This window comes from Corylus avellana, chromosome 6, assembly GCF_965113065.1.
Source record: "Corylus avellana chromosome 6, dhCorAvel1.hap1.2, whole genome shotgun sequence".
In the NCBI taxonomy this organism is placed as follows: domain Eukaryota; kingdom Viridiplantae; phylum Streptophyta; class Magnoliopsida; order Fagales; family Betulaceae; genus Corylus; species Corylus avellana.
Window position 1 is genome coordinate 5,556,811 of NC_142495.1, and position 27,546 is coordinate 5,584,356.

At 38.7% G+C, this 27,546-nt stretch overlaps 5 protein-coding genes across 7 annotated transcripts; 1 reads left to right on the forward strand and 4 right to left on the reverse strand.

The window, feature by feature from the left end:
• On the forward strand, positions 1 to 3,130 carry LOC132187109 (phosphatidylinositol 4-kinase gamma 4). Its single transcript, XM_059601285.2, has 2 exons — positions 1 to 1,966; positions 2,444 to 3,130. Exons 1-2 carry the CDS (start codon positions 599 to 601, stop codon positions 2,831 to 2,833), a joined length of 1,758 nt encoding a protein of 585 aa, XP_059457268.2. The 5' UTR covers positions 1 to 598; the 3' UTR covers positions 2,834 to 3,130.
• A 772-nt stretch (positions 3,131 to 3,902) lies between these two features.
• LOC132186955 (uncharacterized) lies at positions 3,903 to 9,395 on the reverse strand. 3 transcript variants are annotated; one of them, XR_009440780.2, is made up of 6 exons: positions 6,936 to 9,395; positions 5,969 to 6,612; positions 5,490 to 5,699; positions 4,858 to 5,075; positions 4,610 to 4,717; positions 4,069 to 4,150 (listed from the first exon to the last, which is right to left on the reverse strand). XR_009440780.2 is itself a non-coding variant. In XM_059601084.2 (5 exons), the coding sequence occupies exons 1-5, from the start codon at positions 9,310 to 9,312 to the stop codon at positions 3,937 to 3,939; spliced, it is 3,663 nt and encodes a 1,220-aa protein (XP_059457067.2). In that variant the 5' UTR covers positions 9,313 to 9,395; the 3' UTR covers positions 3,903 to 3,936. The 3 variants fall into 3 exon arrangements, 2 of the variants coding, with proteins under 2 accessions (XP_059457067.2, XP_059457068.2); XM_059601084.2 differs by lacking the exon at positions 4,610 to 4,717 and having other exon boundaries at positions 3,903 to 4,150; XM_059601085.2 differs by having other exon boundaries at positions 4,057 to 4,717.
• Positions 9,396 to 11,643: 2,248 nt separating this feature from the next.
• LOC132188378 (Protein with RING/U-box and TRAF-like domain) lies at positions 11,644 to 16,449 on the reverse strand. Its single transcript, XM_059602810.2, has 3 exons — positions 15,855 to 16,449; positions 12,447 to 12,833; positions 11,644 to 12,147 (listed from the first exon to the last, which is right to left on the reverse strand). The coding sequence occupies exons 1-3, from the start codon at positions 16,047 to 16,049 to the stop codon at positions 11,785 to 11,787; spliced, it is 945 nt and encodes a 314-aa protein (XP_059458793.1). The 5' UTR covers positions 16,050 to 16,449; the 3' UTR covers positions 11,644 to 11,784.
• A 2,677-nt stretch (positions 16,450 to 19,126) lies between these two features.
• Positions 19,127 to 22,648, reverse strand: LOC132186898 (ENTH/VHS protein). Its single transcript, XM_059601010.2, has 2 exons — positions 22,425 to 22,648; positions 19,127 to 21,093 (listed from the first exon to the last, which is right to left on the reverse strand). Exons 1-2 carry the CDS (start codon positions 22,608 to 22,610, stop codon positions 19,327 to 19,329), a joined length of 1,953 nt encoding a protein of 650 aa, XP_059456993.2. The 5' UTR covers positions 22,611 to 22,648; the 3' UTR covers positions 19,127 to 19,326.
• Positions 22,649 to 25,311: 2,663 nt separating this feature from the next.
• LOC132187562 (aspartyl protease family protein 2) lies at positions 25,312 to 27,330 on the reverse strand. Its single transcript, XM_059601910.2, has one exon. It carries the CDS (start codon positions 27,034 to 27,036, stop codon positions 25,603 to 25,605), a length of 1,434 nt encoding a protein of 477 aa, XP_059457893.2. The 5' UTR covers positions 27,037 to 27,330; the 3' UTR covers positions 25,312 to 25,602.
• Between the last annotated feature and the right edge of the window lie 216 nt (positions 27,331 to 27,546).

Sequence of the window (27,546 nt, forward strand, 5' to 3'; positions counted from 1 at the left end):
ACATTCTTACGCGCAATCCACCTATCTCATTACCGGCGGCTACACGCGTCCTCCTCCTTCCTCTCCCTCTCCCTCTCGAACGGTCACGGAATTGGAGCTCGTCCAAAGCGAAAATAGTGAAAGTTTGCTATTATTGGCATCCCATTTAAGCTCCGATTCCTCTTCGTTTTCTCCTGTTCGGTAAGAAGTCCCTCTCTCTGTCTCCTCGTGTTCTTGGTCTTCTCCTTTGTAATCTCATACACTAATGATTTCACAGATCTCGAGGAGTTGATTGATTTTATTAATTACACTTCTCGGGATTCGTGGTTTCACTGTCCCGTGTGTTTGTCTGTCTCTGCGAAATGTCTTAGCCCTGGTTGATTTCTAGGTTGTCCATTCTTAGGTCTAGGGCTTCAATTTGTTCCTTTCTTTTTTGGTTGTTGTATGTAAATTCGAAATCAAATATAGGGGCTGTTTTGATCATCTGGGGATGAACTAGGTGATCTTTGTAATTATGAAAATGGCCGAATTCTTGTGAATTGTAAATATCTTTCGGTTAGGTTATTGTACATTTGATTCAAAGCTTTTCTGACTTGTGTAGTAGTAACCAAACAATAAAATGTCGTCCGCCGGTGTCACTATTCTTAATCCGGTTCTCAATGAGCCTGTGGTTTTCCCAACTCATTTGTATTCAAAATTGGATCTGTGCTCGAAAGAATCGATTTTGATATATCTCTCCATTTCGGGTTCAATGACTCCCATGCGTGTTTTGGAATCTGATTCCATCGAGTCCATGAAGCTCAGAATTCAAACCTGTAAAGGGTTTGTTGTTAAGAACCAGAAGCTGGTTTGCGGTGGCCGGGAATTGGCTCGGAGCAATTCTCTGCTCCAGGACTATGATGTTGCGGATGGGAATGTTCTGCATTTGGTTCTTAGGCTTTCGGATCTTCAGGTAATTACTGTTAGGACTGTGAGTGGGAAAGAATTTACATTCCATGTGGAACGAGATAGAGATGTTGGGTATGTGAAACAAAAGATTGTGAAGGAGGGGAAGGAATTTGTTGATTTTGAAGAGCAGGAAGTTGTGTTGAATGGAGAGCGACTTGAGGATCAGAGGCTGATCGATGATATCTGTAAACATAATGATGCAGTGATACATTTGTTGGTTCAGAAATCTGCAAAAGTCCGTGCTAGACCAATTGAGAAGAATTTTGAGTTGTCTATTGTCGCACCACAGTTGAATGATGGGAGAGATTATGACGGTGATGGAGAAAAGTGTAGCAGACAATATGATGTTGGAGAAATAGTACCGAGGAAACCTCCTGACAGTGATTTTTTGTTGGAGCCAGTTATTGTTAACCCCGAGATTCAATTGCCCTCTGTGATATGGGATATGGTTAACTCTACATTTGACGGATTAGATAGTGGTCATTACCCGATCAGGTCTATGGAGGGTACAGGAGGAGTTTATTTTATGATGGATTCTTTGGGGCAGAAGTATGTGTCTGTTTTTAAGCCCATGGATGAGGAGCCAATGGCTGTGAACAACCCCCAAGAGCTACCATATTCCCTGGATGGTGAGGGGTTAAAAAAGGGCACGAGAGTCGGAGAAGGAGCATTCAGGGAAGTTGCAGCTTACATTTTGGATCGTCAGAAGGGTGGGCACTACCCATTGTTTGGCGATGAGAAGGGTTTTGCTGGGGTTCCCCCTACTTTTATGGTCAAGTGCTTGCATGGAGGATTCAACCATCCAGGGGATTTGACTGTCAAGATTGGGTCTTTGCAGATGTTCATGGAAAATAACGGAAGTTGTGAGGATATAGGCCCTGGGGCTTTTCCTGTTCAGGAAGTGCATAAGATTTCTGTTTTGGATATAAGGCTAGCAAATGCGGATAGGCATGCAGGCAATATTTTGCTGAGCAAAGCTGGAGAAGATGGCCAGCCTATACTGATTCCGATTGATCATGGGTATTGCTTGCCTGAAACTGTAAGTACTCTGCTTAACTTTATTCATGATTAACTTTCTGTAACTTCATGCGTCCTATGGCATTTTTATTTGTTTTAAACGGCTTGTTGCCTCATTTATCTGTTTTTCACTTTCATAAATTATGGATTCTAAAATTATTATGAGATTGTAGTATTTCACTATTCTGGACTCCATGCTGTACATTTGATTCAAATTTCAATCAGGACTCCTAGATAAGGTTTCATAGGACTTACTAGGCTTGATTGAATAAATGGATTTGGGAGTGTACTTCTACAATTGTTTATGATGTATCCATCTGATCATTTTCATTAAAGGTTTTTAATCTAAATTGATGTGCGAAGCACATTGTTGATTAAGTATTGTCAAAAGACATGTCATTTAGATGATAGTAATTTTTTATTTTTTCAATTGATTGTTTCAGTCTTTTTGTTGAGTTTGTTGAATCCTATTCACTTTACACTTATGCTGTTCCTGCAGTTCGAAGATTGCACATTCGAATGGCTCTATTGGCCACAGGCTCGCCAATCTTACTCCACAGAGACGATTGAGTACATAAGATCGCTGGATGCTGAAGAAGATATTGCCCTTCTGAAGTTCCATGGATGGGAGTTGCCACTTGAATGTGCTCGCACGCTCCGCATCTCAACTATGCTTCTGAAAAAGGGGGTGGAGAGAGGGCTCACCCCCTTTGCCATTGGAAGCATAATGTGCAGAGAAACCTTGAAGAAGGAATCTGTGATTGAGGAGATTGTCCAAGAAGCACAGGATTCTGTGCTTCCTGGCACCAGTGAAGCTACATTCCTTGATGCCGTGTACCAAATCATGGATCGCTACCTTGACGAGATTGCTGGATCGCCTTTATCATAAGGATGCTGGTTTTTCTTTTCGGTTTTTGGAATACAGGTATATATAGGTATGGCAAGGCAACTAGGATTTTCTCCTTTTGTCCGTCCACACACAATGTGATTGGAGTAACATTTCTTTGTGATTATCCATTCTTTCATATCAAATTATCAATCACTAGTGTGTTGTGATTGAACTGAAGTCAAGTTTTTTAAGTTACAGATTCACTTCTTTAAGTTTTTTCTTTTATTATTTTTTTGAACGAGGGCCTCTCAGCTTGAAGGGGTAGTGTTGTGTGATTCAATACAACGGATTGTTTGACATGGTAGAAGTGATGAAGCTTAAATCCATTGAGGTTTTGTAGTCCACCAAAACATCAGATTTTTTAACGTGGCAGAAATGATAAACCCTAAATTGATTGAGGTTTTGTTGTCCGAGAAATGTTAGAGGTCATTCTGTTTCTTATTATTTGGCCCATATTTCATTATAATTAACTATTGAATTTGTGGGGTTCATCGTTAACTTATGTGATATCTACATAAGTCTACAAATTCAATAGTTAAGTGTAAGGAAATATGAGTTAAATATGTTTGACCCCTAGCATTTCTCTTTATTGTCCACCAAAACACTAAATTGTATGATGTGGCTGAAGTGATAAAATCCTGAATCCATGGAGGTTCTGTAGTCGAACAAAAGGAGGAATTTGTCTATGAAAATTTTGTTGATAGGAAAAACTGAAATAATTAATTTCGTTCAACGTTTAAATTAACTCATTTGTATGCTGTTCAATCCTTACTCTTTATTAGATGAGTAATGCTATATATATATATATATATATATATATATATATATATATATATCCATCATTATTTTACTGTTTTGATGCGATGTTGTTATATCCATCATTATTTTACTGTTTTGATGCGATATTGTTACCTTCAAATCAGTTCTTATTAAAAATAAAATAATGGTAAGATATTAGTTATAGCATACTCTTAATCGACTGAGCCTAATATTTATGTTATTTATTTTTCACCTCCTTTCTACCTAATCTAACCCACAACAATTGATCTGTCAAGAGAGAGAAAAGATGTTAGCTAACACGGCTTTTAAGCCTTTTATTGTCATTAAACATTGAGTAGCAGAAACAAGTTTACAGTTCCATAAAATACTATACACTTCAAACTATTTCTCCCCAGGTTACATGAATGCAGCAGGGACAGCAGGGTGATGAAGAACAGTTGTGAACCTCCTTTGCATTTGAAATAAACACAAAAATAACTTGGAACAACCGCATGATGAGGAGATTGAAAGTTGGCTCCAGCCAGAGTCATCTTTGGACTGGAATAAACACAAAAAAGCATATGAATTATGCAGTTACCATTTCTCGTGCATAAAGTTTGGAAATTTTTTGTCCTCCCAAAGTTTATGCAGTTTGACATCCAAAATTTTGCCACAATCAAATGCATGCAAACATAAGCTCTTGCTAGCAGAATTGGCAACAGATTAACTTGAGAAGAAGAGGGCTTGGCAGTGGCAGGTAAATGTCGGATCAAAGACATGCTAGATCTCGCTGTGGCTATGCCATTTGTCTGTCATTTGTGAGACGAAAAGTAAGACTCAGAATAGTTCTATGTTCTTAGAGAGGCCTAAATCCTCCTGACCTTCTTACATGGGTTCTTTCTTCTTTTTTTCAAAAAAAAGCCAACGAACTCTGACTGAAATGGTACTTCTCTCATAAAAATAGGTCGGAGAATGAGGTTGTTTATTCACGATCTGCTGGATGCAAATATAACTTACCAATAAAAAATAAGTTTTTTTTTTTTCTTTTTAACATGCTGCCCAAATGCAGGAGGCAGGTATCATCCTTATTTCTTGCCATGCTTTAGCTTCCGCTTCGGCCCTTTTCTGAAGAGAAAAAAAAGGAAACACAGGGTTTTTCTATGAAAATGCAAACATTGCTGAAATACCTCATGCATATTAAGTAGACTAGTTCCATCCCTCTCTGCCGAATTTCAGAACTAACTTTGTCAGAGTTCAAGAGTTACCTCTTTGAGGGTTTGCCAGTGGCACCAAACACACCCTTCATCATTGAGCTTATATCCACAGAGCGTTCCTTCATGATCTTATCCTGGTAAATTTTGCTCCCAATCTCACTAATTTGTTCCTCCACTTCTTCCACCGTTTGGTCCACATTGAGCTGAAGCTCCCCTTTCCGGATGACAGTTACACCAAAACCATTTCCTTTGGCTTCCCGAAAAGCATCCTAGGGAGAGTTAATGACTGTTAACGAGAGCAAAAAAAAAGGTTTCCCATCTCAACAGGGAAAAAGAATAACTAATAACCCAAAGAGGAAAAAAAAATTCTTTATTATATTTTCTAGTGGACAAGAAGGGAACTCTAGGCCTAGCGGTCAGCAAAACACACAAAAGCTAAAGAACATAGCTGAAAGGAATACTTAAAAATACACTACTTTGATAAGTTAAGAGAAGAGGAAATCAAGCATCAGATGGCGCCATCAGAGAGGTCTCTAAAACAAATGATGATGTACGACAAGCATAAATGATATTGTGAGCATGGTCCACTGAGCTGGTTCTTTAATAAAATGTATGACCATCGCCAACAAAGGCACTCAAATGATTATAGAAAACATTAATATGGAGACAAATAAACTCCTTACTTTAGGCAGCCGTGGAACAACAAAGGCATGGCCATTTCCAAGCATGTCCATATGAGCCTGAATGATGTAACACATATTTTTGCAGTCACCAACATCTTCAAAGGCAATCACATGATATGGCTTTGGTTCCAATTCAAGATCAGTAGCCATCTCCAATGAATAGAATCCAACCCTCTGTTCCCCATTATCAACTGTGTACAATTCGATGCACTGGAAAATGGAGAGAAGATAATCTGTAACTATATGGAAAAGGATTTTTTTTTTTTTTTTTTTTTAATGATGGGGAACCCCGCATGGCCACTTAGTGTACCCATCCCTGAAGGGCAAACTCCCGGACAATTCAGTGGAATATATACTAAAGCAGAATATAAGGTCAATTAAGTGAAATATTTTGACATGTGCTTAGTATTGACACTTCCTTTTTTTGGTAATGGGCAGATTCAGGTCAAAGTAGCAGAAAAGGTGAAATATCTACGTACCAACACATGTGGGAGATCTAACCACCACAGGTAATCTTCTTCCTTCTCATCTGCGTATTCACGATATTTGCTCACTACAGCTTGGGGTCCAAACAATTCCATCTCTCTTTTTAGTTTGTTGAGCTTCTTTTCCATGAATTTCTTATTCCTTTCAGGTACTTTCGTCATCAAGTCCGCTGCTTCCTGTATTTCATTTTCAGTGATCCACCGATCTAAATCCTTCCCTACATCCTTCATAATTGATTTAACTTCGGGGTCTGTCTCTGCATTGTAAGATTCCAAAAATCCATGGGACCATTTCTTTGTGTGTTGCCAATATTCCTTCCCTGATTGTGTTCCGGCTTTAACAGAACCATCACTGCCTTCAACTACTGTCTTAGATTTTTTTGAATCCCCATCATGGAATTTTTTGTTTGGATCAAGGGCTGGCAAAGAAGTTACATTTCCAGAGATTGGTGATTCTGTTGTTTTTTGAATCGAGTATTCCTGATCCTTCTCTATGGGGTATGAATTACCAGTGTTTTCACCCAAAAATGCCTTCCTTTGTTCGAGGAAGTTATTGAGGAACTCAGGATTTTTTTCCACTGGAGGTACTTTCCAGCGTGGTATGATTTTTTCTGGTGGATCATACAAGCTGATACCATCTAGAGGGAGAGAGAGAGAAACATTATCAGCACCAGTGCTTGAAAAAACTTCAAATGATAGGTTAATTATATGCACATAAACTTAGCCACTACTTGGTGACTTAGTATGTATAACCATTTACCAGTCTACGTATTGGTTCTTGAGAACTTCATTCTTAATGTAGAAGTCGTTACAGGTTTCAGCATGAGGTGAATTTCATTGTATTGCTGGTACTAATTTGGATTTAGTTATATTAGAAAACTAAAAATATATTGCTTTTAAGTTCTACCTTAAGGAAATAACGAGTGAAGGAAAAATAAATGATTTAAGAACAAGTAACTACCTGCTCCATAATCAAGATTTTCAATGTTTGAATGTAGCCATTCGTGCACTTTTGACAGCTTTTCATTCTCTTTCTCAACCTTCTTCTCAAGACCCCTAAAGAATGCCTGTTTATCTTCAGCATCCATCAAATGAAATGGATCCCGCCCCGCCAACTCATTTTCACGGACTTGAAAGACAATTTCTCTAAGACTGTCATCTTTCATCCACTCAAGTTCACTATCATCTTCACTAAAACCAAGCTCTGTAATTTTGGTATTTATATTGAGCTGTTCATTAATTTTTTCTCTAGCAACCATGTAATTATCTTTGAATCCAACTCCAATCTTCTTCATTATGGGCTCAACTTCATGAAAATTTGTCTCTATCCAGTTTTCCATCTTTGCAGATGATCCCGCCTCTGTATTGATGTCATTACCTTCATGATTTAAGGAAGTTTGGGGCTTCTGAAGACCCCCCATTCCACATCCCAACTCAGAACCTTCAGAATCATCATTGCTGGTAGGGACAGATTCCTTCGGAGAAACTTCACAAGCATTTGTGGAAGGTATAGAATTTGATGTTGGACCTGAAATGGCAGCCACTTTGTCATGAACGTCCAATTTATGGCTTGTACTGCTACTAAATCCCTCCTCACTTGGAAGCCTGAAAACAGCAGCACTTTCTTGCACAGTTTTGACGCCAGATTTTATGCTAGGCTTTAGGTTGTCACGTTTTTCAGAAAGATAGTCTCTAGCTTCTTTTACTGACAGTATCACTCTTGGTTTTGTTCTGATAGAATTTTCCTTTGACAAACACGATTCACCATCAGGAGTATGAGAGAATCGGATGACTTCTCGTGTGTGTGTTAACTGCAAAGCACTTTCGCTATCTTTACAATCCTGCATAGTGCTTTGCCTATAATCTGAAACTTTTCCACTTGGAGCGCTACTATCTTGCCTATCCTTGTCCTCTATGAAAGTGACCATACTGAGAAATCCAGTATCATCAAATTTTGGTTCATCCAAAGTTCCCATCTTTACAGTTCCATAAATACCATGATTCTGCCCTGAATTTCCATTTGGAAGGTTAGTTAAAGACCCTTCATCCTCTTCACTATGCTTATTGACCAGTTCTATCTCACTAGATAGTTCATTATTCACAGCCTGCTTTTCTTTTTCATCTCTATCAGTCTCAGTTTCCCGTGCACGCCTGGCCATTTGTCTGATTTCCTGAATTTTATTATCCAAGTCGGTAGATTTGGCAGTCAGAGAACCAGATGAATGTCCTAATGACAATTTATCAGTGCATGCCTTGGCTTTCAAAATAGTATCCATAAGTTCTTCCTTATCAAGCTTAGGCTTCTCAACAAACAGAGTGGGCGATTCTGAAGTTTCTTGAACAACCTCCACGCTCACCTTCTCCAACATCTCTTTCTCCTTTCTCGACTTTATCTTCCTCCTCATCATTTCTTTCTCAGCTTCTGTATGGTGAACCTCCTTCTCCCCGAAAGTAAATAACTTCTTTACTGCCCACAACGCAACAAATACAAATAACACCATTCTACCAACCCTCGGGAGCTTTGGGAGCAGCTCAGGCGGAAGAGTTAAACTCCGAACCGCCTTAACAAAACCAGACTCCGCGCCTTGAACAACAAACTTCGCCACCGAACTATTCTTCGGAAGCACATTCTTCCCACTCTCCATCTCTCTAGCCAAACTCTCGGCACGCAGAATTTTCAGGTTCACTTCCGCTGAGTCGTCCAATTCGCGTCGATCAACACGGCTTCTTCTTGAGATTTCGTGCTCGTCAACCGAAACCCACTTGACATTCCCTTCCGAATCCTCAAAAACCGTAAAAATAGGACCCGACCCAATACCCCAATCCTCGATATCCTTCTTATACTGGTCAGCCCAATTCTCTAACTTATTCCAGAATACAGATTCACTCAAACGTTTTGACTTGAATTCCTCCCTTCCACCATTTTCAACTCTATCAACAACACCACCATGATCAGAGTCATGCTCTTTTGCACCACCAAAATTTAAATCATCTTTAATACCGCTATCATCCAAACCAAGATTCGGTTTTTGGAAATCAGAGCTGGGTTTGTAAGTAATGGGATTGTTACGCACCTGTTGATAATCAACGAGCTTCTTCCTCAGCGAGTTCCGGCGACTCGTGGGTCGACCAAAATTCGCAAGCACCTGGAAATTTCTGCTGCTACGTGATGGTAAATAGATTGGAAATGACGGGTTCTTGTAGAAATTCGAGCTGGGGATGTTGTACCTAAATGAGGTTCTCTTGCTCCAAGCTTTAATCGGGAATTTGGGAGAGAAAGGTGAAGTTCCAGAAAGAATAAGAGGTATTTTTGGGTTTGGAGGAGTGAGAACCTCCATGGATTAAGACAGTTGAAAGAGAGTGAATCGTAAGGAGCATAGCATCGCACTCGTAGTGTCTAAAATGTCTTTGATAGAAGAGGTTTTGCAGCATCGCTAAAACCCATTTGCCCACCGGTGGAAGCTGATGATAAAGTCCGCGAACGACGTCGTGGTGCGATTCACGGGGAAAAAATGATTACACAAGACTCGCTGGAGGTTTATCAACGGGCCCAACAACCCAAGCAAATCAAATCTTGGAATAGTGTATCAATGTAAGCCCACTATAACAAGGAGCCCAATTGGAAAGGGTAAATTGATAAATAACAACAATATGGACCTAATGGGCTTCTGAAAAAGGTAAAAGAAAAACTATAAAAGTCCAAAAAGTCTTGAGTTGTTAATCTTAAATGAATAGAATAAGATAAATTTAATCATTTAATTGATATTTTAACAATTATTTTTATGTTTTATAAAAATAAATATATCACATTATTAACTCCTTCTATGTCAACTTATCTGCATGTTCAAGGGCGGATCCAGGAATTTTTTCCTCGGGTCCAGGTTCCGAAATTATATATATATATATATATATATATATATATATATATATATATTACCATTTTGCCCCTGAGTCCGCCTCCCTCCCTCATTTCCTCTCCTCGGGGCTTTTTATTTTATTTCTCTCCTCTTCCCACCACTACACAATTGTCTCCCATCTTTCATAAATAAATATTTAAAAAAGAAAAGGTACCCGAAAACTTAAGCCCCACTCATCTTCAAGACAAATTAGCAAAAACCCATTTTTATTTCCGAAAAGACAGAATGAACTTTTAGTTGCAGATTAAAGAGGAACACAAAAATAGCAAAAAAATTAACCTAAAACTCAACCATTTTCTGAGAGAAAAGAGGGACCACTTACCGACACCGCCAGTGTGGCCAAAGGTTTTTTGTGTCGGAGTGAGAGAGACAAGAGCGAGAGGGGATACTAAACGCCAGGGAGAGGTTTAGTTAGATGTCTTCGCCGGTGACCAGAGCCCTTGCCAGAGTGACAGAGAGCCAGAGAGGGTGAGCGAGGGAGGGATGGGAGAGCAGTGGGAGAGGGAGAGTATTAGGTTTAGGCTTCAAAAAATTTTGGAGAATTTGGGGAACCACGAGAGTATTAGTTTTCTTAATATTTTTTAGTATTAAAAAAATAAAAAGAGAAGAAAAGGTAGACATATGTTGGACAAAGGTTGTCACCCTATCATTTCTCTTCTAGGAATGTGTTTAGTTGAGAAAAGCTTATTTTTTTATTATTATTAAAAGTGACCCAAGTGGGCATATCATGGATTTTTTAAAGGAGAAACATTTTAGGGGGGGTGGGGTGGACATTTTTTTGGAGGGTATAAACAGTAATTTTTCAAGGGCCATTCTATCTAGGATTTTTTTTTCAAAGGGCATTAGGGAAAATTTTCTTTTGTTGGGTTGCCAAGGACCCCCCACCCCATAAGGTGGGTCTGCCCCTGTGCATGTTGCTATTGTAAGAGTTCCTAAAATCTTTTATTAAGATGTTGATTCTTTGTGGGTGAGTGGTGTTCTCTTGAGCCTTCATAAACGTCTAAGGTGAGGTTATGGAAGAATATTATAAAGGGTTAAAAGATGGTGCTTACGTGCCTTTTATAGTGTTTATGAAAGGAAAAAGAATTAAGATAAATTTTGAGGACCGTAAGAAGACTTTATAGGAGATTTGTCCTTATTCTTTGTAGGAAATTAAGTTTATATTCTTCTTTGTAGGAGATTAAGTTCATATTCTTTAAAACTTTATATATGTAGACAATTGTTTGAGTTATCTTTAACGATTAGTTATAGTGATTTGTTTGTTCTTTTTGCTCCTTTTATTTTATTTTTTATTTTTTTGTGTTTCCTTTAGTATATTTTTTATGTATTTAAAGGCACCCTATGCTTTTTATGATATATAACCTTCTGCTGCTACTCAATTTAAAGCTGACATCCTGAAATAGCTTGTAAAACAAAGTCAACAGAATCAACATATATATATATATATATATATATATATATATATATATATATATAAGGTCAAGGTACAATCATTCACAAGGCCTCAACTTGAAGAATGGGACAATTTTCTCTTTTGCTTTGCTGAACTTTCTTTTATTTGGGGGTTAGATTTTATAAGTTTTTCTGATTCTTTTTTAATGCAAAGTCGCGGTTCTTGTTAAACTGCTGCAAAGCTTTCTGCTGAAATTAGTTGGGTTATAGTCACTGATTATTGGTTGAAATCTGGCAACAAAAAAAAGTGCAAAAAAGGGAGGGGAGGAAGAGAGAGAGAGAGCTCACAGACAATTTATGAAAGGTTGAAACCTTCAGCACCATGCATAATTAATGACAAGCAATGTTATCTGCATCATCTACTAATATTATTATTGTTCCCAACATAATGCATGAAAGTACAGCACACAGGGAAGAGAGAGAGAGAGAGAGAGATCCAGGCTAACTACAAAGATTGTGTATGCAGGCCCCGCCTTCTGGGTTCTGCTGTTCTTTCCATATCCGGCCCGTAACACGCAACTTGAGCTCTTTCCTATCCCCTCCAGAGAAGAAAAGTGCCATGTTCCGCTGTATAATGAGGCCATCATGGCTATCTCTAACTTTCCTGTGGCTGTCCCTTACGCTTCTTGGGTTGCCCTCCCAAGTCAGTTTTCGACCATTTCCTCCAACTTCCAAGCTATAGGTGTAGTTTCTAGCGTCGTTTTCATCACCCATGAAACGGAGGAATGCCATATAAACAGGAGCCATGCCAAGCTGGAAGGCTTCAAAATGGAGACAGAAGTACTGACCAAAACAGTGGAAGACCTAACGAGGACAATAAAAAAGAGACAATTACTCAAGTTTCATGAAAATTCTACAAGTGGGAATAGCAATCATCAGCAAGATCAGGGACAAGCGGCCATCGGATGCAGCACAAAGAATGATAAAATAGCAATCTTCTATAAAACAAAGAGCAACGTGATTCAGTAAACTACTATATAATTGGCATATCACTGAGGATGACGTAACAGTAAAAATTGTTTATTTGCCCTTTCAATAAAAATAGGGTTTTCAATTTCAATCAAGACTTATTCCACATAGGAAAAAGAAACATGTATACTTACAGTTAACATCCAAGTAGCATTTTCTACTTCTCGGGGATTTGACTTGACATAACGATGGTTAAAAGTGCATCCAGAATGCATATCAACCTTGTGATCATCCCTTAAGTGGGCAACAAGGAATGGAATATCTCCAACGACAGAGCAGTCCGATCCAGCATATGGACAGTTGTATGGTCTGAAGTTACAAACAGCTTCATGTTTGAGTTTACTATAGTAAGGGAATATCTCAGGGCACCCAAGAGAGCTGTATTTGCAGCGCAGTTCAAGTGATTCAGCTACCTTCTCCAATGCTAGACACCTAATGTCGCCAAGCTCCTGCCTACAAGTTGGACACCGGTTGTGTACCCTTGTTTTACAGGTCGAACAGAGGGTATGCCCATTGTGGCACTGCAGAAACAATAATTGTTAGAAACTCAGAAATCTTTTAGGCATCCTAAGGACTGTGAGTAACATGACTCTATTCCCAGACACAATGGTAACCCAAAGTTTCCCACTACTTGTAGAGAAACAGTGACAACATCTGGGAGGAAGCCATCAGATATGGTTACATAACCTCAGAAAATCTGGCAACAAAAGCATGCAGGTGTTTTTAAATAAATACAACATTTTAAATCAGTAAACATCAAGCAATAAAATAATAATAATAATAATTAAAAAAAGAAAAAGAAAAAAAGAAAGATCAATCGTGTCAAACTACTCGCTAGGAAGAAGTTAAATAATACACACGAAGAAAGCCAAATCTGACCTCTACACCAATACTAGCTCCAACTCAACACACAAAATTCAGGTGGTCAGAAACTCTTCAACAAAATCTTTTCTGATAACCCTTAAATAGAAGCGTCTAACACCAGAAACCCAAAATAGAGTTTAACCCACTTCACTTTTCCCAGACTTGCTTTCAGACAAACCATTTTAAAGCCATCCAATGCCAGTACTCCATTTTTAACTCACTTCATAAAGAAAAGCCTCGGTCATGCATTTGCCAATTGCAGATCTCTCATCTCACAAACAAAGCTCTTGGATGACACTTAAGAGCACCATTGAGACTACCCATACAGACATGGTAACAAAGATTTGTAACCATGAAATAAAACAGTAGATCTGGACCAAGAAATTCTATCTATATAATATGACAGCAGGGGGGAAACAGGATTATAGGAATATCCTCCTCACGACCAAGAAAGGAACAAAAATGGCGCCTATAAAAGAAATGAGAAAAAGAAAATACCAAGCCACTCTGTATTTGATCTAATTTCAGTTGCCACTTATTCTAAAGTTCTTTTGAACATGATAAAACTTCCAAAGACAAAAAAAATTCACATCACATATCAATATCTCCTGCAGCAGTCATGTCACACCCCATTATGAAACATAGGCCATCATTGTAGAAGGATCTAACAACGAACAAACCTCTTTTGGAGGCGACCCACCAAAGCTTGTCTTCACCTTCCCGAAGATATTCCTGTAATCTTGTTTTTATCATTGTTGTTGATAGTCGTTGTATGTGTAAAAGGAACGCGGAGTCTGTAGACCATCTTCTTCTCCATTGTGAAGTTGTCAATGCCTTATGGGATGTTTTCTTTAGTTGATTTGGGTTCTTGGGTTATGCCTAAAAGAGTAGTTGACTTATATACATGTTGGTGGACTGTCGGGAGCACTTGAAGTGTTGTTGTGTGCAAGATGGTTCCATCATGCCTCTTGTGGTGTCTATGGAGGGAAATGAATGATAGAAGTTTTAAAGACCGTGAGAGGACTTTGGAGTAGCTTAAGTTGTTATTTTTCTATATTTTGTATCTTTGGACAGCAGCTTTGTTTATCCTTTGGTAATTAGTTACCATGATTTCATTATTCTCTTTTCTCCTTCTAGTTTGGTGTTTTCTCTTTTATACTTTCTATGTACTTGGGGCACCTTACACCTTTAATGAAATCTCGATTACTTATAGAAAAAAGTAAGTCCACTATCTAGAAACTTTCCAAACAAGGATACTCTAACCTACCCGAAATAGAGTTTTTTCTCCCGGCTACAAGCTAAAAATAAACTCAATCCAAAACCACCGAACCATGTCCTAACTGACACAGACATGCTGCTCATAAAATTTGAACATAATAAGAGGAGTTTAGGGTTAGGGGTATTACAAGTCATCAGCCACCATTCAACCATGTGATCAGCTAGAGAGATTCTATAGAGCAATTCCCATTATATGCAGTCATTATAGCCATGTATTTCATTAATATAGGAAATTTCAAGTCTTCTTCCAAATAGTCACTAGTAGTCTCCGCCCATGGAAAACCATCCTAATTAGTTAACTTGATTTTTGCAGACCCAAATAGCAATGGAAATTTAACTTGACAAAATCACTAAACTGCAGTTTGCAAACACATCACACCTATTATTTCACTCACACACCAGAAACCCTAGCTCTCACATCTTTTAGCACCACTACCATCTCAAATAAGTTGCACGTGCCTAATACAATACAACACAAGGGAGAGGGGTTGTTATTTAGAATAATGGCTGGCTAAACAAAGCATAGGAATTTAACCAAACAGACAGTGCTGCTATCTTAAAACTACAATTAATCAAGGAACATGATTGAGATCATGCTATCTCACATAAGCTCCTTTAGATTACTCACTCACACAAGACTCATTGTGAAATCATAAAATCATCCGCCCTTCCTCATCTTTGAGATCAAACTGGTATAGTAAAGAGGGATAGAGCCATTCATATGGAGGTGCACAGTTTGGGGAACACAGGAAACAGTAGAACAAATCAAGTAAACTCCCTTAGTGCTAGATAAGTAATAAACAAAGCTTTTCTTGGTTAAGATGTATACTCAACCAATAGAACCATCAAAGAACCCCAATTCAGAACCAATAAAATTCAAACTCTTGCAAAACGCAATGTTTTAACTCATGGCACGCTTACCCTTAGCTGCACCTTCTTTCCAGACTGTTTTGCATAAATTCTAGCAACTAAATCCCCCCAAAATCCAACCCAACCCAACCAAATCTCACAAACATAATCATCCAACAGAACTTAAATCCTACCCAAAATTTCTTCTATTTGGTAGTGCATTCTGCTCTTTATCTAACCTCAACATTCCCAATGCAATGCAATTATAACACAAAAATCCATAATCTTTACCAGCCCAATCAATCCAAAAAGAATCATCATCATAATTATAATAATAACAACAACAATAATAATAATAATAATAACCAGTAACGATAATAACAAAAATAAAATAAATAACAAATAAAAAGTACATAGAAGCTGGAAGCAAATTGATCAAGTCCAACAGAGGAAAATATTGAAATAGGCAAAAAAACAAAAACAAAAAACAAAAACAAAAACAAAAAAAACGAAGAAGAACCCATCAAGCAAAATGGAGGAAAAAAACAAACCTGATGGATTGGGGGGTACATTGAATTGGTGCATACAGGGCATTCAAGAAGCTCATGGACGCTGGTGGTGCTGGGACTGTTGTTGTTGTTGTTGTGAGGCTTGGAAATCGAAGGGAACTGATGGTGATGGTGATGGATCTCGTCCTCATCCATCACATCCGGGGATGGCACGATATCAATGCTACCTGACTCCATTCATATAAAACAAAGCCAACCCACGAACACACAAAACCAAAATATGAAATTTATGGGTTATCCTAAAATGGGTATAATTTTGTGGTTCCTTTGTATAGGATTCTCGCTGTACAGTCCAGAAGAGAGGGACAAAAGAGAAAGAGGTCAAAATTGTGGGCAATTGGTGGTGGGAATGAATGTTTTGTATGTAATCATGTGAAGAATGAACGAACAAAAAATAAGGAAGAGCAATAAGGGAAGGATTCCATCTGTATAATTATAAGGACAACTATTCATCAAAAAGGGTGCTTTTCTTCATCGTTTTACATACGCAGAGAGAGAGAGAGAGAGAGAGAGAGAGGGGCACCGTTGAAAATCCAAGAGCCATTTGATCAACATCATGCGGATTTGAAGTTTGAACTGAGACCGTAATGATTGGTATATGGAGATTATAGATCCTTATTAATTACCACTACGATTTTTTTAGTTACTTAAACGTTTGTATGCTGTAATAAGAAGAACGACTGTGCTATCATCATGTTTTTTACTCTTCTAAAATTGGTATGGTTTTTAAAATTATTATTAAATTAAAATTCAAGTATGATTCATCTAAAGTTTAATGATAATTTTAAAAGTCACATCAACTTTAAAAGAATAAAAAAAATACTCTTAACATTACTCATATTTTATTATTTGGTTGCTCTATCATTTAGGAAACATAAATGTTTTTTTTTTAACATCCTTTCATTTATTTTGCAAATTAGGCATGGATTTGTGGGATTCCCATGCTACTTATAAATTTAATAATTAATTTACAAAAGAGATGGACTGCGTATATGCATGTAGCAGGTCTCTTTAAGAATATGTATTATCCTAAAATGAGAAACTTTTGTTCTTCTAAAAAATGAAATATGTATTCCCTAAAAAATGATGCTGGTCTAAAAATAATAACTCAAAAAAATCATTCATCATTTTCATTTCATTTCTATCCCTCCAATAGGTGGCTGACCACCCAACCGAAGCTCCATTGTACACCCCAAGCATGCCATCTGGTGGCCTTAACCACAATATTGGGGCTTATCATCGATCATTGCTTTGCTTTGCCAACTGACGGCCATCATCCGGCTCAACCTATTGCTAGCAATCATATTCGGTGATCCTTTACCGTCTTCGAACATTGATTGCTCACATCCCCCTCTGCTAGCCATCTCAAGCCACTATCTGTAATGTCCATGAAAGCCCTCTACTGTCTGCCTAACCCACCATCGAGCACCGTTCGACCCAACTTACCTCTGACCATCGCTCAACCACGCTCATCATTGACCACCTTGGCGGTGGTCAATAGTGGGTTGGGGGGCAAAAAGTGGTCAAGAAAACAAGGACATAGTTGTCGAAGATGACAAAAGGCTATCAAGTACAACGACAGACGATGATTGGAGACAATAGAGGATTGTCAGATATAGTTGCTAGTGATATGCAAGGCCAAAAGATGGGCGGTGGTGGGCAGGGTCAGGCCAAGCAATGGCACACAATGAGCTTCAATCTGGTGGTATTAACCAGTAATCTAGTGGCTACAACCACCAAATCCGAGTGGCCCAACCACCCCAGTGCCAACTAGGAGGAGGAGGAGGAGGAGGTGCTATTCTTATATTATTTCTATAAGTAAGAGTATTTTAGGAATTTGGGTTGAAATTTGATTCCATTTCAATTAGGAAACTTGGTCAACGCAATTGCAGGGTGTGTTGTCACCAAATAATAAATAAGAATGATCATTTCAATCTAGTTTCTTGTATTGTTACTAATACTCATTTTTATTTGGAGGTAATCATCATTCTAATATAACAAAAGTATCCAAAAGGAGATTTACACTTTTTTATTTTGTTGGGCATTTTCTCTCCTTTCTGATTGGGATCTGTTGCAAATTGCAACTTCTAAATCTGTGGGGGAAGGAGAGAGACAGTAGGGTCTGGACCAAATGAGGAAAACATGGGAGTAAGGTGGTGCACATTATTGGACTAATGTCAAAGACATTATTTTGGATGGACAAGTTTAATTTTCTTTATAATATATGTGGGTCCCAGTTATCTCATGTTGTTTCAGAATTTGTGGGCACTTCTGATATGGTCAAATTGATTGATGCAATTAATAAATGTAGGATATATGCAGGGACGGTAGCATTTGAAGTTTAGGGGGTAAGATTAAAAAAATTAAAAATTTAAGAAGAAAAATTTTAATTTTTAAAAGGTTATAAGAATATTTTCTAAAAAAAAAATACTAAAAAATTGATTAAATAAATAATTAAATATCTATTTTAACAAATGTCTTTTGGTCACATATTAATTATAAATGCCCGAATAAACATCTGAAACTCTGAAAAAATTGTATTTATTATTCTTGACGTTCAATGGGGTCCATCTTCTAAATATAAAATATAGATTTTCTTATCTATTCAGCATTACCTTTTGATCTAATCCTTTACTTCTCTAAAAGTTACAATGCATTATGCATGTGTCATATCACTCTTCTACTCTTAAAGCTTGTGAGGCAAGGTTTATATTTTAGACGATAATTTATCATCTTTTTTATTTTCTTTTTATCTTTTAAAATTGATGTGGCTTTGAAAATATTAGAGGGGGGTGGGAGAAGAGTATGTGAGGGAGAAAGAGAGAATAAAAGGAAGAGATGGCAATGGAAAAGGGAGACCCCCGGCTCTCTTTTTATGGATCATGTATATTTGTTATCATGTTTAGAGAGAATATTGTGGTATAATGATGGCATAAAGGGTTACTTAGGTTGAAGGTTACTTCAAGATAAGAGGAGCACTAGCGCACAAAGATTCTAATGCCTTTTGTCTTGGATTAGAAGGAAGGTTAACCACTATAATGGCAACTTTAGCTCATCCATTGTGCTATGAGTAACCCATCAGAAAGTGGAATGGAGGTAAACACGCATTATCATCAGCAAAACAATCCGGATAAATACGGCAGCGTTTCAAAATTACATTTTGGGAATATCATCAAACATTCAAAAATTTCCCACCAGCTTAACTTTCTTACAAGAATCATTTGATATGAACTACCCAAACCAAAAGCAGAATATATAGAAACTTCGCAACTTTTTTATTGTAAACTTTCAATCCAGCTCTGCTATTCACCTCAAGTATATACAAATCTTTCACAAAGATTTAAAATAATTGAAAAAAAAAAATTCTACATATATATGATACACCTGAATGTGGTACACCTGTGAAATTCTGATTCCTTTAAAAAAGCCCAAAAGCTTGACAAGGAAGTTTTCATTACCATTGATTTGGGAAGGCTTCTCGGTAATTTGAATCCTCACCCAATGTAAGCTCTCTTACTGTTGCATCCTTCACCTGTGTATTCAAAAGCCTCTGAGCTAACCTATCTTTTGGTGTTACTTTCTTGCGCAGCATGGATGACAGTGTTTCCTTCTTGTTTCTGGCCGACAGCTTCTCTCCATTAGTTGCCTCCATATCTTCTCCAATAGCTGCAGAGCTTGAAGTCGATGCCAATGCAGCATCCCTAAGAACCACGTCATTGTGCTCCCGAATTTTCGCAAGCTTTGCACGCTTCAGTGACCGTTTATCAATTTCTCTCTTTTTCACTACCTCTTTATCTCTCTCACGAACATTCTTCACAGCTTGTTTTGCTACCTGCTCAACTAAATCAGTCCCTGAATCAAGAGTTATCTCGTCCTTTGAAGAGTTATGATTAAGTGGCTTTCCTTCGTCATCTCGAGGTATAATACGTCCATGAAATGGGCAAACTCTCAAGTCTCTTCTCTGACAAAGTCCCCCTTTCCTCAAAGGAGCATGGCATGGTTGAATTTCAGTTTGCTCCTCTTTGTAAAGAGTTGAATGAACATTCAGTTCTGCAATTTTCTCAGCTGGGATAACTGCATCATAGTCCACCCTACCCCAGTGACTTTCAAGCTCCAACCCCCGCTGATTAGCTAAAACCTCCCTATTTGAGCCCCAGTTATTCAAGAAATAGCCCCAGCTCATCATGGGAGCGTCAGCCAGAAGCTTATTCCTTAAAGAGTTTGTACCAGTTTCACCACCTTCAAGACTGGGCAACTCATTGTCATTAGAACCCCTGTTATTGCTTTCAAGAGTTCTATTTTTCAACTCGATAGATGCTAATGCCATGGAAAGATTTTCATTTTGATTATTGGGCACAGTAGACCTCTCATTCTCAAGTGATCCAATCTTACCCTCCTCCCAGAAATCTTCTTCTTCATCATCACAACTTGTAGTGTTTGGAACAGCACAACCTGATTCTTCACACTTCTTCTTCACCGATTGGAGACAATTTCGGATATCTATCAACTCCTTCAAAGTGGAATCTCTGACCCTGTTGTCTGCCACTTCGACCCTTACAAGAACAGAAATGCCTTCTTGGACTGAAACCAAATGCTTTGTCACTAGAAGCTTGTATAGCTCCCTCAATGCATCAAAAACCACTTTATTGTCATTGTTTTCATGAACCTTTTGCCCTTCTCTTAAAGTATTGAGACGGATTTGCAGCAGTTCAGATGAACGAAACTCTTCAAAATCTTCATCATCTATAGGACCCAGTGGCATAAATTCATCTTTTGCACAGACAATGTCTAAACATTCTCTAATCTCATCTATTGTTGACTTTATTTCTTCCTTTATTGATGAGAAGTTCTCCTTCAACATTTCAAATTTTTTTAGTAAAAGCTCTTTTGACCTTCTTTCCCTTTCCCTTCTCTCCTGCTGAATTCGAGCTGCATGTGCCTGTAGATTTGGAAATTGGAACTTGAGGGTGTTTTTAAGGTAGTCAAATCCTAATCTGAGCTGCCTGTAATGAATCCCAAAGGAAGAGTTCCACTTCTCCAGGAATTCAATTGCCTTTGAGCGCAAAACAGATGCAACAGCTGGTGGAGCAGGGAGAGGCAGATTTCTTTTGAACCCAACACTCAAACTTAGTAACTGATCCAAGTTCTCAACAAGGATGGTTCTGAAAAGCTTTGACCGCATGAAGAGTTCATCAATTATGAGAAGCGTGAGATACCTTACCTGCAATAGATTATGTCAAGATCAAATCAATGTTCACCAAAGCCTTCTTTCTCTTGAAACAGCAGCAATATTGCAACGAGAATATTTAGAGGCAGAGACCTCAAAACCGATAAACAAACAAATTACTCCCACCCGCAAATAACTGTAACACATAATTGTTCCAACACATCTGAAAAGCATATATTTGGGTGAATACTTGATTTTTCCCACACTAATGAAAATAATATCTAAAATCCTGTTTATAGCCTGACCAAGGATACCACAACATCATCGCAATTCACAAGCAAAGGCTTGACTCTTCAACCCACCTAACCCAACAAAAAATTATCTAAACTGCCTGGAAGCTAGATAAATTCGCAATGCCAATCTTCTGTGTAAAACGCTCAAAGAATCTTAAGGACTAAAGTTCATAACCAAATGACTAGTGGTCTCACACCACCAATCTACCAGACTTTCTCAGATTTCAAAAGGATTACATTTAAACATAAGCAAAATAATGGCTCCACAACATGTTACTTCAATCCTCATCATGTGTGGCAATAAAACAGGCATTCCCCATTTCCTTCACTTTTCCCCTACAAATTTCCTGTCGCATTTTAGCGCTTCTTAGTTCTCACAGCATTTATCCCTCTAATATTCTATTTCATGACGAATCTTAATGTGCAAACAAGTGATCACACACCAGTTCTATCAGCCAGCAAACAAAACAACTGCCAATCCTGTCAATGCTCTTGAACTAGCATTGCGAAGTCAACCGAGAAAATATGAAATTAAAAAAAATAAAATATAGTTTCATACAACAAAATTTATGACTCAACCAGGCAAACCAACATAAGCCATACTACCCAAGACTTTATTTTCTTCCCTTTAGTAGCATTCAGGAAAAGTAATACATTTCAAGTTGAAGGCACTGAAAATTCAAAATCTCTTCAAGGAGTAGCCAAGGATAATTGTGAATATGAGTTGAATTCAACCAAATAGTAGAACAGAATCAAGGCAGCCAAACCAAAGAGCAGAAATTAGGGCTTTGTTATCTTGAACATTTTTTTTTTCATCAGTATTCTCAGGAATCAAACATAGGGTAATAAAACAAACTCAAACACAAATCAATGCAAAATGATTGTCTGGAAAATCCAAATTCCAACTAGAATCAAATTCCAATGCAAAGCTTAATTATCGGCAAAAACATAGAATTAAACCCTGTACTTATCCACACAACAATATCCATCGAAACTCAAAACGGAAAAAAGAAAAACAGAAAGGCGGGATTATTATGAAACAATTAAGCGAACAACAACTAAAGAGACAAAACGAATCCAAAAAATGAGGACCTGAGAGTGATCGCGCTTCATAAGGTCCATAAGGGTCTGGGCGGCGAGTCGGAGCTCCCGATCCGAATAGCGGACCACCGATTTGATGGCCTTGAGGAGGCGAGGGTCCACCTCCGGAGCCGTGGAGTTCGTCGCCTTCTCTATCAAAGCCCTTACCTTCCCTCCCTCTTCTCTCTCCTCCTCCATTTGCCACCAATTACTCTGATTATTCCAAAACAAAGAGGGATCGACTTTTATTTGAAAATCCCCAATTTATATGGCTCTAAACCTTTGGGGGGTTAGATGGTACATTTAATTACATGAGTAATTCTAATTGCATGTAACTATGTAAGACACGTAGCATATAAATGTAAATCTGTTTTAGGGCTGAATAAGCCGAAAGTTATTAACTGTTATTCTCATAATTGTACGAGAATGCGGTTAGCAAAATTACTTTAACTATATATATATATATATATATATATATATATATATATATATATATTTGAAGAGAAATTCATTCTGATTTCATTAATGAATAATCAAGAGCATAAAAAGCTCTTACAATTATAGAGTATAAAGCTCTAAAATTCTTAACCGAAGCTAAAGGAGTATACGACATAAATGTCAAAAATAAACAAATCTTATAATGAAATCCTATGCCGTCTATACATCTGCTAACTTATGCCCAATCTTTGGCTTATAGAACAAATCTGCTCGATGCGGACTTAATCCAGGACATAGATAGCCATTTTTTAGGCATGAGCAAAAGCGCCACACCAAAACAAGTCCTTCTCAACCCGAAAGGTCAGAGAATTATTCACGTCTTAAGCACAAACATCAAGGCAACAAAACAAGCAAGGAAATACAGGGAAAAAACAAAACAACAGAGAAACCCACAAATACAGCAGCAACCATCATAGCAAGGAGCGGAGGACTCTACCGATAGTGCGAAAAAAGGGCAATGAAGAGATGCGGTGGAGATCGGTAGCATAGTGGAAATGGCAGGGCGGAGTCACGACAACCGATGTGCTATGGGGCACCAAGAGAGAAAAAAAACTCTAAGCAAAAACAAAACAAAAGGGAAAGCCGCACAAGCGGGTAGGCTTCCTCTCTCCCCTAAGCAGGGACCTACTATTTTTCTTTCCTTGATTTATTTGTGATTTCAAAATTACTTTAACTGTATCTACATTAAGATAAATGATTTTTTGCATTTTCCTAGTATTCTTCAAGGATATTTAGTTGATGTGGTATACTCAATCCATTTTTAAATCAATCTTAATTAAAAAAAAAAAAAAATCAAAGCTGAATTGAGCATGCGAAGTTAACTGAATATGCTGAAAAAATATGGGATAATGCAAAATAGTATTTTTAGTAATAAAATTGAGAAATAACAATAATAAGGTGGCAAAACTATCCTTATTGTGCTTAAATAGAAGTTAGAGATGCAACTTTGAAAAAAAAAAAAAAAATTACAACACTAACCTTTATTGAAACAATCACAAACTCGCTCGAGTTAAGTTTCTATTCCACGATTATCGCAATCTCACTTGATGTTCCTTCACTCGATTGAACATCGAGCAAACTTAATGTTTTTAATCTCGCTTGAGACCAACAAAAAAAAAACCCAAAAAATACAAAAACAAAAACCAAAAAGGATAGTTGTCAAACCACCTCTAAAATTGGCCGTCAAGGAGAGCGTAATAAAAAAAGAGGTGGCTAAGCCAACCCAGGCATATTGATGCATGGTGGGGCTTTATTTATTTGTCGATCCAAGATCTCATTAGCAAGTCATAAAGGCCAAAATAAGGATTTCTCTGTATATTCGGGCAGCATACGATGATTCAGCTAGCCCACGTTCCAATGTGACATTTTGAGCCTGTTATGATATCCATCTTAATTACGCCATTCCTTGAGCTGGGCCCTAATTCTTCAGCCGTCAAAGTTGATTTAATTCATGTTATAATATTATTGTCCTATTGTCATACGTTACCGTATTAACTATTACAAATATATTCGGAATATTTTATAATTTTATAATTATTATATTTTCTTTCTTTTTCTGTCCTCATACAACTGTAACTATTCTATTTTCTTCTTTTTCGTTTCCACAGTGATTTCTGTTGTCTTTTTCATCAATTTAGATATCAAGGCTACATGGGCCAACCAGCGTCAATTATTGGATAAAAAAATAGGATGTAGGTTCCTGCCTACCCAAAATAATAAATTATTCAGAACATATGTAAAATAATGGGTAGCTTATACTCCTCTATGATATTTATAAAGACAGATCTTCTTTTGGTCCAACTTGTCACGGTCACAATAGGACAGCCCATGTTACATATATTTGTACGTTGTCGTTTAAGATTGCAACATTCTGTGTAACACACAAGTTATATATATATATATATAATAATTTAATTATATTTTTACAGCTAGAGTCCACCCAACATGTGGGTAAAGAAGACACTTAGACACCTGCTTTGCACTTTCCCAGGTTAACGCTACCGAGACAATTCTCACTGTGCTGCATTGGGATGGTGGGAGCCCAGTTTTTTTGACTTGGCGCTCCTGACATGTGCGTTGTTTCTTTTAATTGTGGTCACAGTGGTCACCGCCATCTGGGCTTCCTGCTTTCTGATGATTGATTCAAAGTATTTGGTAAATTGCAATTAACTGAAATTTTTATTTTTATTTTTAGTTTTTGGTAAATTGCAATTAATCAATTTGGGCATTTAGTTGGAAAAAGAAAGAAAGAAAGAAAGAAGGGGCAAGTGGGCAGTGCGCTTACACATCAAAAACAAAAGGTGTAAAGACTGCAAACAATGCATCATTGTCATCGACAAAACAACGTAATGATTTCCTTCGGCCCTACTATGCCATCGTCCTTGCATTTCCCAGTTAAATGTAAAGTTAATAGGTAAAAAAGTTGCATATTGTTCAACAGAATTAACTTAAAAGTGAATAAAAATTACCCCTGTATTAGAGTAATAATTATGATGAGATACCGACAACAAAGACCACGTGAACCCTGTAGCAGTCTCCCATGTCCTATCCTCTCTCTTTTACTAGGATTAAAAAAATCCAAGAAAGATTTTTCTTTTTCAACTAAACAAAAACCCAAAAAAGAAAAAAAAAAAAACAAATGGGAGGGGAAAAGCTTTCATATTTCCCACTACCGTCGCGCACGCCGCTCAGTTCACGCGCACCCACGCGGGGCAAACCCGATCCGAGAACCCGCCAAATCGTACACGACCCGGAACCCCTGCTGCTGGATATTCCCAAGAATCGACAATCCGCTCAACGTACCGGCAAACGCAAAGCAGAAGGTACCATCAGTATCCACCGGGATCAGATAATTTGTCGCCGGCAAAGACAAGTCAGCGCCTCTAAAATGCAACACCACCGTCGGTACCTTCACCTCCGTCATCCCGGACAGGTCAAAGCACGTGTCGAACAATGAAAACTCGGGTCCCCGCTTCAGATTCGATGCTCCGGCCCGGAACGCATCTCTTAAGGCTATATAAGCGGGTCGGGTTAGGCGAGTAACGGATGTGCCCGAGTCGATGATTACCCCGCCGTTTCCAGAGGGGTCGAGTTTGAACAACGAAGCGGTGATGCCAGGGATGAGTTTCCCGCCGACGCTGATCCCGAGCAGTTCGAGGTAGTAAAAGGTGTCGAGCTTGGGGTTGACGAGCAAGGAAGTAAACCGGGCGGTCCGAGAAACCGCCGAATCGCCGAACACGACTGAGGACGGCCTGGATGAGGCGGAGCGGTCCACCAAACAGTACGAGAACTTCCGGTTAAACCGGCGACCGGTCTGCGAGGGGAATGACAACTTCCCCCGGCCGAGTCCCAACAGCCCCGCAGCACCGACGAACAAGCCCTCGTTGTCGTGGCCACAACCGACCGCCACGCGCGCCACCCGGGTACGACGGAACGTCAGCGTTTCGGTGGAGAAATCGCCGAAAGTGAATGATCCATCGCCGTAGGAGACTTGATACATACAAGTCTTGCGAGAATTGCAGCCCGCAGAGTCGAGCTTGCGGCACAGTGGGGACGCACAGGAGATCCCGGCGTAGGATCTGGATTTGGTCGGATCGAAGACCGGGTCGCCCTGGGAGTAGCATTTCTTACACGGAGCGCACTGGAGCCAAACGATGTCGCTCCCAGTGTCGAGCACCATGTACATGTACTTCGGGGGGGTCCCGACGCCGATGCGCGTGAAGTACTCGCCGCTGCCCTGGGAGAGCCCGGAGATGACAGAGCTGCTAAAGCCGCCGCCCGGAAGAGGCACGCGACTCCGGTTCACGGCGGATGCGAGGGAAACCAGGTCCTTCACTCTGACAGCGTCACGTTGGAGCCTGAGGTTGAAGAGTTGCTCCGGCGTTTTGTCGAAGGACAAGGAGTCTATGTGGTGCAACTGGAGGGTCGTGGTGGATGAATCCGGGTCGGTTTCGGTGAAGTCCGGCATGAAGGAGTCCGACTCGGCCCATGAGAGGGTGTGCTGGGTGCTAAGGAGCGGGTTGAGGACAAGGGTTTGGTACTGAAGTGGTGAGGCTGAGGAAGAAGCGGAAAGAAAGATGAGAATGGTGAGGAGAGAGAAGGCAGCATTTCTTGGTGGGGGTTCCATTGGAGAGAGAGAGAGTGAGGGTCTGAGAAAGAGTAGGGGGTGAGGGCGGCTTAAATAAATAATGGAAAAGAGCGAGCGACAGTGGTGAGTGTGGAGAAAGGCGGTTCTGGAGTGGAGTTAACAGATTCATTTTAGCATCGCAGTTGTCGTTTTGGGTTTGGCTGTGATTGTGTACGGTTCTACCGGTTATCGTGCTTCCGTGGGTGGGGATCCACTCTACTCTCTTGTGAATCCTCCATGCCACTTCACGTTTTGCCCAATTCCCAAATGACCAACTAGGCGGCCAGTAAGTGAATGAATCATAACCGTCCGATTTTTGTATATTTGTCTCTTTCTTTTTTTTTTTTCTCGAAATGTTTGTAGTTGGATACAAGGAAAAGGAAAGAATCTTATAATTTCACGATAAATCACGACTATGCGATTTTTATTTGTTAGAATATATATATATATATATATATATTACTCACTATGTTAAAAATAATAAAGATAATGTAATTTTATAAGAGTAGT

Bases quoted from the DNA above. Each gene is read 5' to 3' on its own strand.
- LOC132187109 (XM_059601285.2), top strand. From the start codon at position 599: ATGTCGTCCGCCGGTGTCACTATTCTTAATCCGGTTCTCAATGAGCCT. The intron at 1,967-2,443 runs GTAAGTACTCTG...CTGTTCCTGCAG, and splicing joins GGTATTGCTTGCCTGAAACT to TTCGAAGATTGCACATTCGA.
- LOC132186955 (XM_059601084.2), bottom strand. From the start codon at position 9,312: ATGGAGGTTCTCACTCCTCCAAACCCAAAAATACCTCTTATTCTTTCT. The intron at 5,076-5,489 runs GTAAGGAGTTTA...AACTCTCCCTAG, and splicing joins TTGTTCCACGGCTGCCTAAA to GATGCTTTTCGGGAAGCCAA. The intron at 4,151-4,857 runs GTAACTCTTGAA...TGTTTATTCCAG, and splicing joins ACTGGCAAACCCTCAAAGAG to TCCAAAGATGACTCTGGCTG.
- LOC132188378 (XM_059602810.2), bottom strand. From the start codon at position 16,049: ATGGAGTCAGGTAGCATTGATATCGTGCCATCCCCGGATGTGATGGAT. The intron at 12,834-15,854 runs GTTTGTTTTTTT...TTGTTTCTGCAG, and splicing joins TGTACCCCCCAATCCATCAG to TGCCACAATGGGCATACCCT. The intron at 12,148-12,446 runs GTAAGTATACAT...TGTCCTCGTTAG, and splicing joins ATGCTACTTGGATGTTAACT to GTCTTCCACTGTTTTGGTCA.
- LOC132186898 (XM_059601010.2), bottom strand. From the start codon at position 22,610: ATGGAGGAGGAGAGAGAAGAGGGAGGGAAGGTAAGGGCTTTGATAGAG. The intron at 21,094-22,424 runs GTCCTCATTTTT...AATCTATTGCAG, and splicing joins TGAAGCGCGATCACTCTCAG to GTAAGGTATCTCACGCTTCT.
- LOC132187562 (XM_059601910.2), bottom strand. From the start codon at position 27,036: ATGGAACCCCCACCAAGAAATGCTGCCTTCTCTCTCCTCACCATTCTC.